The following is an 11,823-nucleotide window of genomic DNA, read 5'->3' on the forward strand; positions in this document are numbered from 1 at the left end:
ATGACGTTGAATTTAAGCACTGTTTATTGGGAATACTTCACTATACCTAGTATACACCTTGTACTGTCCATGATGACCTAAAAGTCCACAAGGATTTTCGTGGAAAGGAAAACGCTTTGTGTCTTTGTAACAATCTATTAATACTTTAGTCGAGATGAAATACCAAACATTAATTACTGTAAGTTGTATGTTAAAAATATGCTTAAACTAGCTGTGCTCTGCGATTTTACCCGCAGTGCTCTGCTCCTGTTGGTCTCAGCGAGATTTATATAGCCTTCCTCGATAAATGGGCTATCTAACACTGAAAGAATTTTTCAAATCGGACCAGTAATTCCCGAGATTAGCGTGTTCAAACAAACAAACTGTTCAGCTTTATAATATTTGTATAGATTGGTGCAGACATTGAAAATCCTGACAAAATCCGTAATCCGTAATAATCCATGAAAATAGATGAAAGAAAACTCAAAATTCCCTAATGATTGAAAGAAAGAATTAAGCTCTACCTACATATTGTAATGAAGTTATTTCTAAAGAAATATTGCAAAATAAATCCTGCCTTAAAATAACTTACCTCTTGGAAATAAATATCCTCAAAAGTGCTTTGCATTATAAAACACATAATTAAGACGATACACAAAAAAAAATCTACTGCTTGGCGGGCGGAGTCTAATAGCTCGCTATCGCGAACGCGGGTGTGCGCGAAGTCATTCTTGCAAACTCGCCGCGCTGCCGCTGGCCGACTCGGGACAAACATGTATGGAGTCGTCATACAGTTATAATATTCTTATACATATATTTAATTGTTGATTTATTGGTTTTATTTTCTTGCTTATAAACAAATAATCTTCTTTTTAACAACTACTTAGACATTATTAATAATTATTATTATTTCGTAATGTTTACTTTATTACAAAATAATACAGGTTATAAATAATCTATAAAATAACAAAAAATATTGTTACTCTGAAAAAATGAAATGGTACTCAATAACGCGGACTACTGAATGGATTTAGATAGAATTTGATGCTGACGTAGATATTACGTCATGCCCAGAAATGAAAGGTAATATTTCTGAAAGAAGTTATAAACCCTAATTCTTCTCAGTCAAAGTCAAGAGTGGAAGATATCACTAATACAGTAAAACTGATTTGGATGTTAATTTGTATATTTTTTTGTTAGTTGTTACTTAATCACGTCAAGACTACATTACCAATTTTGATAAAATATAGCTAATTGCCTGGATTTACACATAGGATACTTTTTATCCGAACTGAACACTTCTGTGGGATAAGACAGGATTCACGATATAATCTAATTCCACGCGGGCAAAGCCGCGGTCGGAATGATATTTTTTTAAATAAAAAAATTGTTTAAAAAAAACACAAAATATATTGACGCATGTATGTATTTATTTTTTGCACTCTATTATAATTGTAATTATTCATTACAAATAATCAAAATAAAATAGCCAGAACAAAGTTAGGCCCTGGTACTGGTAGGGTAGGTAGGCAGGTACAGCAATGTGAGACGAACACTGGCTTATTTATACCAATAATAATGTATTATAAACATTAAATTAAGTTTACTTTCTAACAACAAAAATACATAATATTAGCTAATGTGAAAGCGAATCAACCAATCATCCCACAAAAATGAAATGTGCACACAAATATTCATCCAAATCGGTTCATGTCATTAGGAGGAGTGACTGCAGCGCCATCTTCCGGGCCCAATTGTGTTTCCAGATCACCCAGGAACTCAATTTAATATACTTACACAAAATTTTTCGAAATGAAAACTCACATTACTATGTAAATATGAATATAAACCTGTTTTATTACTAAGCAATTTCCCGCACAGGTGTAGTAAGTATAAATGAAATAAATATCAACATCAAATTCTTTATACAACATACTTATCTACCACCTTCTAAAAAATGTAATTCTTGAAATTATTTCGTATTTTTTTTAAATATAATACTACTCCAATGAGCTCCTGTTCCATATTATGTCCGCCATACTTCCACTAAGTTCGCCATGATTTTTTATTTCTTTGCACTTTGTTGCTTTTTGCTAAAAATGGAACCATACGATAAAACCAGTAGAGCTTTGATAACATACATTTTTGACTGAATAAAGGTACTTACGAAGGAGTGGATTCACATTGTGAACAATCAGTGGGTTTATTTTCCTTCTGGATTCCGGATTTCTGAACAGATTATTTATGCTATAAATGAAAAAATCTTACAAATTCGTTATGTACTTAAAACAGGGGTACATATCAAACATCGTCTATAATACAATTATCATCAAATTTAAAATAAAACCAACTTACTTCATTAATTTGTTCCAATTGTAAGCATTCTTTTTCCTCCAACCTTTATGTTTCTTCTTCTTATTTTCTTTATTGTCCCCATTTGTCTCATTTTGTCTTATCGTGTTGTCACCCTTTTTTACGATTGCGCGAGCGACACAAGTTCCCCGTGTGACGGCCGTAGCGGGAATGACTCGTGCAGCGATCGGGGTAGGAAGGTACAGGGCGGCTCTCGCTATATTGGCTGGTCGCGCGCTAATTTCAAGTATTTCTTGTTTATTTCAAAACCATCGCATATTTCAAAATTCTAACACGGTAGACGTATAGCTTGTATATTTTATAGTTAATATCCAAAAAGTCGTAACTTTACGTTTGTTATTTTGAAGATGCCAGAGATTAAAAAAAAATAACAATGATAACTTTGTATTTTTTTTCTATCGAGAAAATATCATGGAATCATGTTTCTAAAACGGTAGACGTATTGTGTTACTATTGAACTTTCTTGTCAAGAATTTTCATCACGACAACTTTAATAATATAAAAATTACGAAGGTTTGAAAAGGGCCGTAAATGTTAGAAAAATTAATTCATCACCTTAAATCAACGTTAAACCAAAATGACTTTACATTCCGAATGCCGGCTTATATTCGTATTTCATATTTTAACACGCGATAGAAATAAGTACCTGTTTTTCGTTAGGGCTGATAAGTAGAAATATTATTGTAATATCGAAATTTAACCGTTGTTGACTTCCTTCAATCTCTGTCTAGACTAGTTGTTTTAGACAATGATTTACTGCATGGAAAGGTGTCTCAATGATCAGCATCAAAGGTTTGAAACTACATGAGTGTGCAAATATTTATGTTTATTTTTCAGTTTATCTACACATTACATATATTCATTACTCTGTTCATAACTAGGAGACATAAGCTTCTCCCCTGAGTATATGTATACCTATGTTCTGTGGACAAGCAGACATAAGTTTCTTGCATGATGAGGAACCTAGCACGCCCAAAAAATCCAAATAAATAAAGTTACAATACCAATAGTACAGAGGAGCAAACATTAATTTGCATATACTAATAAATAATAATGATTAATGTTTGAAAACATTATATTAAAATGAATTCATGAATATTTTATTTATAATAATCATTTTTATTTAAACATCTAACATACCAGCCCTAATCTCTTAGCTGGCAACTTTTTGAAATAAAAAAATAAACTTTTCGCTTCTATTTCAGCTACACGATTCGTTGTGAAATTTTCTATATCATGTGCCTCAAAAAGTTAGTCGAAGTTACGGATACGCCTGCAGGTTTCAAATTTTTTAAATTCAATTCCCTTTTTTTGTTAGAGTTATCGCGTCAACTTTTGCAAGTTATGAGGTATGGGGAAGTTTATCGACGATTTCAATCAATACGTTTTTAGTTCTGTTTGTTTGGAATCGGATGCAATGAGATATGATATAACTTTAGCATGTGACTTCGCATGAATACAGATATATTTTTATGACTTTCATACCTAAAGCCACGTTAGTGTTTTACGTTTATACACGTAGGTAGTTTTTTTTTTATTCTGTGAGTTGTCAGATTAAAGTTAAGCTTCTTGTCGAAGAACTCAATAACTCTGCTGGTTCTAATGTTCTATGTATGACCAGCTGACCTAATACCTATATCAGCGGCTGAAATACCTATATCAGCTGACGTAGAATCTACAACCGTATAAGCATCTGACTTGAGAAATTTGTCATGAAATTCTCTGACTGGTTATAACAAATATAGTACCTACCTACGAGATATAGTTACTTAAATTTATTGTTTGTGAGATATTATACCTCAAAAATTTTCGTTTAAAAATAAAGTAGGAAAGATTTAAAACGTATGAAGACAATACAAGATTTATGATGATTAAAAATAATTCAATCAAAATTAACACCGTTGATAACATTATCAGAAAGTGCAGGTGTCTGCCAAATGTCTGTTATCTGTGACCTGTGAAAATATCGCAAACCATTATATCTGTTGTTGGGGGTCTTTAAATTATATGTACTTGTTTTGCCCGCGGTTTTACTTGCAATATCTGTTTTTATTACTTATCTGCTTAGATTAGGTTTAATGAGATAATTAAAAATGTTTGATGATGGATGGAAGGACATACATACTTGCTGATTCATGATTTATGTATTTCTTTCATGATTTTAGATGTCCCCCCTAGACAAGTGGCTTTCTATTAGCGTAAAGTTCGATAGAATAGATTATGAATGTATGAGATTGACGTTTGATTACGACGACGACGACGATTGATTACGTCAATCTCATACATTCATAATCTATTGTATTGAACTTTACGCTAATAGAAAGCCACTTGTCTAGGGGGGGCTGAGATGAATTCATAAATTACTAGCGGTCCGCCCCGGCTTCGCCCGTGGTACATAATATTTACGTTTTCTCTACATAAAAACCATCCTCGTACTTCAAGGAATATAATAAAAAAAGAATGATCGAAATCGGTTCAGCCGTTCTCGAGTTATGCGCTTACCAACACATTTTGCGATTCATTTTTATATATAAGATTATTGACATTTAATTGCTATATTTTAAGGTTTTGCCTTAAACGAAATTTAATTTTATGTTTTGATGAACATATTGGGCATGTAGAGTAAAAAGTTTGATGAATTTTTTTATGATTGGTATGTTAAGATACCTCTTAATTGAAACAAATTAATATGGGGTACCTAGACCAAATAAATTAAAAAAAAGCATTAGTCTAACGGCTCTTTTTCTTTTTTTAATTACTTTATTACTAAAATTTCATAGGCGTAACAATGTATTTAATTTATCTTGATCGATTTGAGTTATACTTAAAATAAAATCAAATTTCTTAATCTTACAAAATTACACCTGTTGATAAGAATTACATATATAAATGGCTAATAAATTCGTTGAACTATGATACGAGGAAGATTCTCCAAAATGTTCAAGTACATCGCTCTCTTCGCCTTCGTGGCTGTGGCCCAGGCTTCCACCAATGTGCACACATGTAAGTATATTATCTTTTTATTCAAATATACTTAATTAAAAAATAAAAAAAATTATATACTAGTAAAAATATATAATTACTAGAATCCTGGATTTGGTTTATAAAAAATGTGTTTTGAATTTAGAATTTAGATATCAACCATCAACGAAATTTTTTCCGATGATACAATTTAGTTTTATACAAAACTGATATTTGAAAATATGTCAGATGTAATATTTTTCTTTAAAGAGAGTTAAAAATTAAATTAATTGCAAAGTATAATTTATGAAAAAATACAAGAATTTAGAAATTTATTTTACAGAATAAATTTTTTATAATAAAAGTCAGTTAAAAAGAAATATAAATCTCCCGTTCCTATAATATAGAATGGGCTATAATCACCTATTTACCCCTTTAGATATCATAATTTATTTAATTTGATCATTTCTTTGACAAATTAAACATTCTCTTTGAATTTGATGAATTGGCTAAAATTAAGATTATGAAGCGCGTAAATTCGAATTGACAAAATAAATTAAGGTTATCTCTATACAGATTAAGCAAAAATATCCAAATAGCATCTCGGTTCTTGTTTCTGCGAATTTGGTTAAAAAGCTTGAATATTATAATAATTAGAACGTAATTTTGTTAAAGTATATTGATACCAGAATTTGATAAAATAATTATTCTGACTTAACCTTAAATAATTAATTTATCCATATACACATGCAAACATTTATGTTTATAATCGGTATAATGATTATGTAAAAAGATTAGGTGATGAATATGGATTTTTGTAAAACCAATTGGAAACGATTCCTACACAGATGATCACGAAGATATCATTCAATTATCTCACATGGGATCATATTATATAACAATATTCATTACTTGTATTAGATAACGTTCGATAATAATTACATATTCATTATAATATCATTCATAAATATGTGTTTCAGGCCGAGTGTTCACCGGCGCGCTCCCGTCGGCCACCACTATCGAGGGGTGCCGCAACCCCCCGTGTAACCTGCCTCAAGGAAGAAATGCTGTCATCCACATGTCATTCAATGCACGTATGTATATTTTGTGTGTTTTTAGTGGCCTGAAAGCTCTCATAATCCTAAGTCTGAGTAAAGCGAAAGGGATGATAGATGCCGAAGGTATATGTTGTAGGTAAAGAACGTAGATTATATTTTGATAGTTAAATTTTAATTTACGTAAACTATTATCCAACTCAGAGCTTTTCATCAATTCCTCATTTATTTGACGTTCTTTGTATTAGTTTGTGAGTGTTATAGCTGTGATAGTTGTATATTCCAAATATTACATAGTAGGAAACCTCATTATGTTTTTATCAGTTTATAAGTCTAGGACTTTTGTATATTGTAATATCGTTTGCAGCCCGCAACATAAACTCGATGCGCACGCTGGCCACGGCGTTCCTCGGCAACGTGGGTGTGCCGTACCCGCTCGGCAACAACGAGGTGACTTGCAACTTCATCACCAACACGCGCTGCCCCCTCAACCGCGGCCAGCAGGTGCACTACACGCTGCGTATGTTCATCGAGAGGAGCTTCCCGGTGGTAAGAATAAACAACATTTATTTATTCAATTTACTTAAAAGCACTTTTTAAGTCAATTGACAAAAGCATACAATAATCTTTTACATCAGTTTGGAAAACAGTTTCTACAAAAAAGAGAGCAAAAAGCTCTGTAGTTGCTCTTTTAAAATTGTAACAGTTTTTCGAAAATCTTACATTTTAAAATATGATTAATTCGAGATAACTACTATTATAATTTTTTTTTCTAATCTAAGCTAAATAGCTTAGTAAATACTAATCAAATGAAACTGTAGATTTATTCAAAACGCAGCTGGCTGTATAGTGTATAGCTTTTTAATTTTTATGCTCTAAATTTAAAGAAATCAATGAAGAAATAATAAATTGTATTAACTACATTATTTCTTTCGCAACTAAGTATAATATGTTAATAATTTTTATAATTGCAGGGCACATCAACAACAGTAGAATTCCGCATTGTGGACCAACAGAACCAGCCCGTGGTGTGTGTGCGTGTGCCCATCAGGATCACAGCGTCCCGCGAGCTCGACTATGTGCCACAGATTGACGAGAATGTACAGATTGAAGAGAGCAATTAAATAGGATTGTCTATAGGATTGTGTTTGTCTATGGTGTCCAATAAATGTTTTATGAAATAATTTTATTGTTTCCTTTGATAATTATCCTTATTTAAACTGTTTTAAGAGTGACTTAATATAATGAAATATAATATTGTTTCCCATAATAACATATTCTGTATTAATAAAAAAAAAGCAACTCGTAAGTTAAAAATCTAGGTTTTGATAATATAGGGCTGTTTACTTTATGCATTTACTTATGCACTTTTTTCATCAAAATGAGTATCGTTTGATAAGTCTTTCTAAATGGAATTGCATTTGTGATTTTAATAATCTGATATGAACATAATTGTTACTAGCTTTCCTCCCGAGGCTCTGCTTGTAAAAATCTTAATTAATAAATTTAAAGTTACAACATAGTAACTATATTAATCTTTTTTTCATCCAATAAGGGTGAAAATCAATTTGTGAAACAGTCAACTTTAAGGGGGCGCATAAAGCAAAATAACCAATCTTCTATTAGATGATACGTGTAATATGCAAGACCAAATCTAAAAAATAAAATATATATCAAACTAGATGATATGTTCAACGATTCTGTTTAATCAAAAACATAAAATATTAAAATTTACTCGATAAAAAAAAATCACCAAGTTAGCTCTAATTTTCACACTTTTACGTTTTCTACTTGACATGGTAATACTTATTATGATTTTTTTTTCATAAACAATTATATTAAAACATTTGCAAGATATTTGTCAGAGCATTTTGTGTAATTACTTTTAGTTTTGGTTTTATCTGCGATAAACCACTTTTGGCGCTCTTTTTTTCTCGAGATAAACGTTTGATTTTGTCACGATAAAAGTGGTTTATCGCAGATAAAACCAAAACTAAAAGTAATTACACAAAATGCTCTGACAAATATCTTGCAAATGTTTTAATATAATTGTTTATGAAAAAAAATCATAATAAGTATTACCATGTCAAGTAGAAAACGTAAAAGTGTGAAAATTAGAGCTAACTTGGTGATTTTTTTTTATCGAGTAAATTTTAATATTTTATGTTTTTGATTAAACAGAATCGTTGAACATATCATCTAGTTTGATATATATTTTATTTTTTAGATTTGGTCTTGCATATTACACGTATCATCTAATAGAAGATTGGTTATTTTGCTTTATGCGCCCCCTTAATACAAAGCAATATACATTGAAATAGATTAGAACTAGGTACCAGAAAAACAATTATTTGAACATGTTAGGCTTACAATTAAAACATTTTATAGGTCCGTCCTATTAAATTTGCGATTACGAAACTTCTACGAATTATCAAAACTACAATGTTAGTCTACCCATTTTGTTTGAATGAGTTTAAATAAATATCAAATATTTCTGAGAAAGTAAATATATTTACAGAAAGGTAAGAAGATAATATTTTACATTAATTATAAAAATACCAAGTTTTTTTTGACGTGACAACGTCTTATAATTCGATAGCCGGCTGCACGCACGAAAAAACATGACTCATGCGGCGTTACCTCGCTCTGAGGCGTTCCATGTAGGCTTGAAGTGCAAGCGAGAGCGCGGAACGAGCGACAAAGAAACACAATAGGCCGTTGTCACGTTCAACTATCGTCAGTAAACCGACTTTACAGACAACTAATTTATTTTTTTAATATCATCAATAAAGATATATTTTTCGTGCTCTAAAGTGAAAAGAAAAGGAGAAAAGGAGAATTGCTTATAGTATTTTGTATTAAAATATATTATATACAAGAGAGCGAAAAGGTCGTATTTGTGTAAAACTAATTGTTAAAAGATCATACATTTGCCACAGAAACTTAAAACTTTACAGTTACTTATGAAATATTTAAAAATCATGATACTAAAAACAAATTGTTATTAAAAAATTGTATAGTGCCTCATTCTGAACCTATTTAGACATTAATAAGAGGAATCGAAAACAAACAAAACAATAAAATTATTTCAAAAACCATTTATTCAACACAATAGACAAACACAATCCAATTTAATTGCTCTCTTCAATCTGTACATTATCGTCAATCTGTGGCACATAGTCGAGCTCGCGGGACGCTGTGATCCTGATGGGCACACGCACACATACAACCGGTTGGTTCTGTTGGTCCACAATGCGGAATTCTACTGTTGTTGATGTACCCTGGAATTTAAAAAAATATAATATATGTAAAGGAAAATTAGCACACATTTTTTTATTTCATAAATTTATCAATATTCTTTGTATCATTAAAGGACCTTTTATCACCAATGATATTATAGTCAGCATTTTCAATGCATCTACAGTTTCATTTATTTAATAAATAATAAATAAATATGTAAGTATTTTATTAAAATTGTTTTGTGGAAAATGTTGTAAATTAAAATTATATACTTCAAGTCAAATGTGTGATATTCTTACCACCGGGAAGCTCCTCTCGATGAACATGCGCAGCGTGTAGTGCACCTGCTGGCCGCGGTTGAGGGGGCAGCGCGTGTTGGTGATGAAGTTGCAAGTCACCTCGTTGTTGCCGAGCGGGTACGGTACACCCACGTTGCCGAGGAACGCCGTGGCCAGCGTGCGCATCGAGTTTATGTTGCGGGCTGCAAATAATATTACATTAAACAACCGTCCTAGTATAGAGAGCTTCACTCACAAAATGTAGAAAATATATTTAGGTTTCCCACTAATTATTATTTTGTTTCATGATATGTAGACCAGAATTAATTAAAATACTGGATTAGTTAAATAAGTTAAACTAATTAAAATACGTTTAACATTTTAGAAATTATTATTATTTTACAAAACGTTTCAATAGAACGAATTAATTTTCGTACAGAAATGAGCACGAATTTAAGAAACCAAATCCTTACAATATATTTTTAGTAGCTACTTATAGCATATAAGTCAACTTACCGTCTCCTTCAGTTTAACTGTGGTTTGGTTAGGGCTGGGTTTAGACTGTAGTACGTCCAAAAGTAAAAAAAAAACACCAAAAATATACATACGTGCATTGAATGACATGTGGATGACAGCATTTCTTCCTTGAGGCAGGTCACACGGGGGATTGCGGCACCCCTCGATAGTGGTGGCCGACGGGAGCGCGCCCGTGAACACTCGGCCTGGAAAAAGTATCAATGATATGGTAATAATTATGATGATTATAAAACTTTTACCGATGATTATAAAACCGTTATCTTGTAATACAAGTAATTTAGATAGTAATACGTTCTATTTTTAGGTAATTAAAATACCTACATCATCGTCATTCATCAAAGCATTTTGTGGATTGTAAAACACACCCCATTTTTTATAAATAAGATTTTTTCTAGTTTCTACCGCAATATTCTAAAAAGAAGAGATTTAATAAATTGTATACTTAGAACATTTTCCACGCAAAAGCTATAATTTTTGTAAGTATACTTAGATAGATTAAAATTATGAGATTTTAAAGTAGATTAATCTTTCTGATAATTAAACCTTATTTTGTTTCATCGTTTAGCTTCAATATTTTCTAATTTTAGTCTATTATACAAAGGAAATATTAAAGATGTTGAAGAGAAAATGATCTTTTTAATCAACAAAAATATTTTCATTGACATATTTTGTAACTAGTTAATTTTATTAATTATTCTATTTTAATTTTTTTTTTAATTTAACATTATTGCATTTACCCCGTCATTCGAAATTACCCTAATGCACCTTATTGAGTACTTACATGTGTGCACATTGGTGGAAGCCTGGGCCACAGCCACGAAGGCGAAGAGAGCGATGTACTTGAACATTTTGGAGAATCTTCCTCGTATCATAGTTCAACGAATTTATTTGCCATTTATATATGTAATTCTTATCAACAGGTGCAATTTTGTAAGATTAAGAAATTTGATTTTTAAAGCACTAAATCAAATCGATCTAGATAAAATAATTACATTGTAGCGCCTATAAATAAATTCAGTTGGTAAATTAATTATTTGTAAAAAGCCTACAGGACCTTTGATTTTTTAACAAAATTTTGTAATAAAGCTCATTTCATAATGATGAATTTAAAAAAAAAGCTTCGCTACCTTGGTCCTTGCTTGCCATAATGTACGTCCTGAGATTCACACCGTGATAGTTACGGTACGTAGTATATTATTATTAGTCTGTGGTTACGGTAATAACTTCACCGATAATCACACTAACTATTGTTGAAAACAGAATTAAAATAAGTGTGTTTTTGAGTTTATGGCAAACAAACAGACTGATGCGGTGGAGAAGGAGTACTTCCATATTGTTCTACTAGCTTTATGCACGGTTTGTCTTAAACCTAATAGATGATACAAAAACTTCCCCGAGAA

General features: G+C 31.3%; 2 protein-coding genes and 1 long non-coding RNA gene across 4 annotated transcripts; 1 reads left to right on the plus strand and 2 right to left on the minus strand.

Annotated features, from left to right (window-relative positions):
* Positions 1-1,152: 1,152 nt before the first annotated feature.
* Positions 1,153-2,907, minus strand: LOC149478701 (uncharacterized). Of its 2 annotated transcripts, none has more exons than XR_016317329.1 (3): positions 2,335-2,907; positions 2,147-2,208; positions 1,153-2,072 (listed from the first exon to the last, which is right to left on the minus strand). It is a non-coding gene; the product is annotated as an uncharacterized LOC149478701 (long non-coding RNA). The 2 variants fall into 2 exon arrangements; XR_016317330.1 differs by having other exon boundaries at positions 2,147-2,226.
* Positions 2,908-5,211: 2,304 nt separating this feature from the next.
* On the plus strand, positions 5,212-7,552 carry LOC149478702 (uncharacterized). Its single transcript, XM_089709126.1, has 4 exons — positions 5,212-5,355; positions 6,294-6,407; positions 6,736-6,917; positions 7,343-7,552. The coding sequence occupies exons 1-4, from the start codon at positions 5,265-5,267 to the stop codon at positions 7,490-7,492; spliced, it is 537 nt and encodes a 178-aa protein (XP_089565252.1). The 5' UTR covers positions 5,212-5,264; the 3' UTR covers positions 7,493-7,552.
* A 1,894-nt stretch (positions 7,553-9,446) lies between these two features.
* Positions 9,447-11,358, minus strand: LOC149478703 (uncharacterized). Its single transcript, XM_089709145.1, has 4 exons — positions 11,205-11,358; positions 10,495-10,608; positions 9,908-10,089; positions 9,447-9,649 (listed from the first exon to the last, which is right to left on the minus strand). Exons 1-4 carry the CDS (start codon positions 11,293-11,295, stop codon positions 9,500-9,502), a joined length of 537 nt encoding a protein of 178 aa, XP_089565271.1. The 5' UTR covers positions 11,296-11,358; the 3' UTR covers positions 9,447-9,499.
* Positions 11,359-11,823: the final 465 nt, after the last annotated feature.

This window comes from Colias philodice, chromosome 21 (assembly GCF_061535455.1).
Source record: "Colias philodice isolate Cphi_HAF_F1 chromosome 21, ilColPhil1 Martin Lab GWU primary, whole genome shotgun sequence".
Taxonomy (NCBI): Eukaryota; Metazoa; Arthropoda; class Insecta; order Lepidoptera; family Pieridae; genus Colias; species Colias philodice.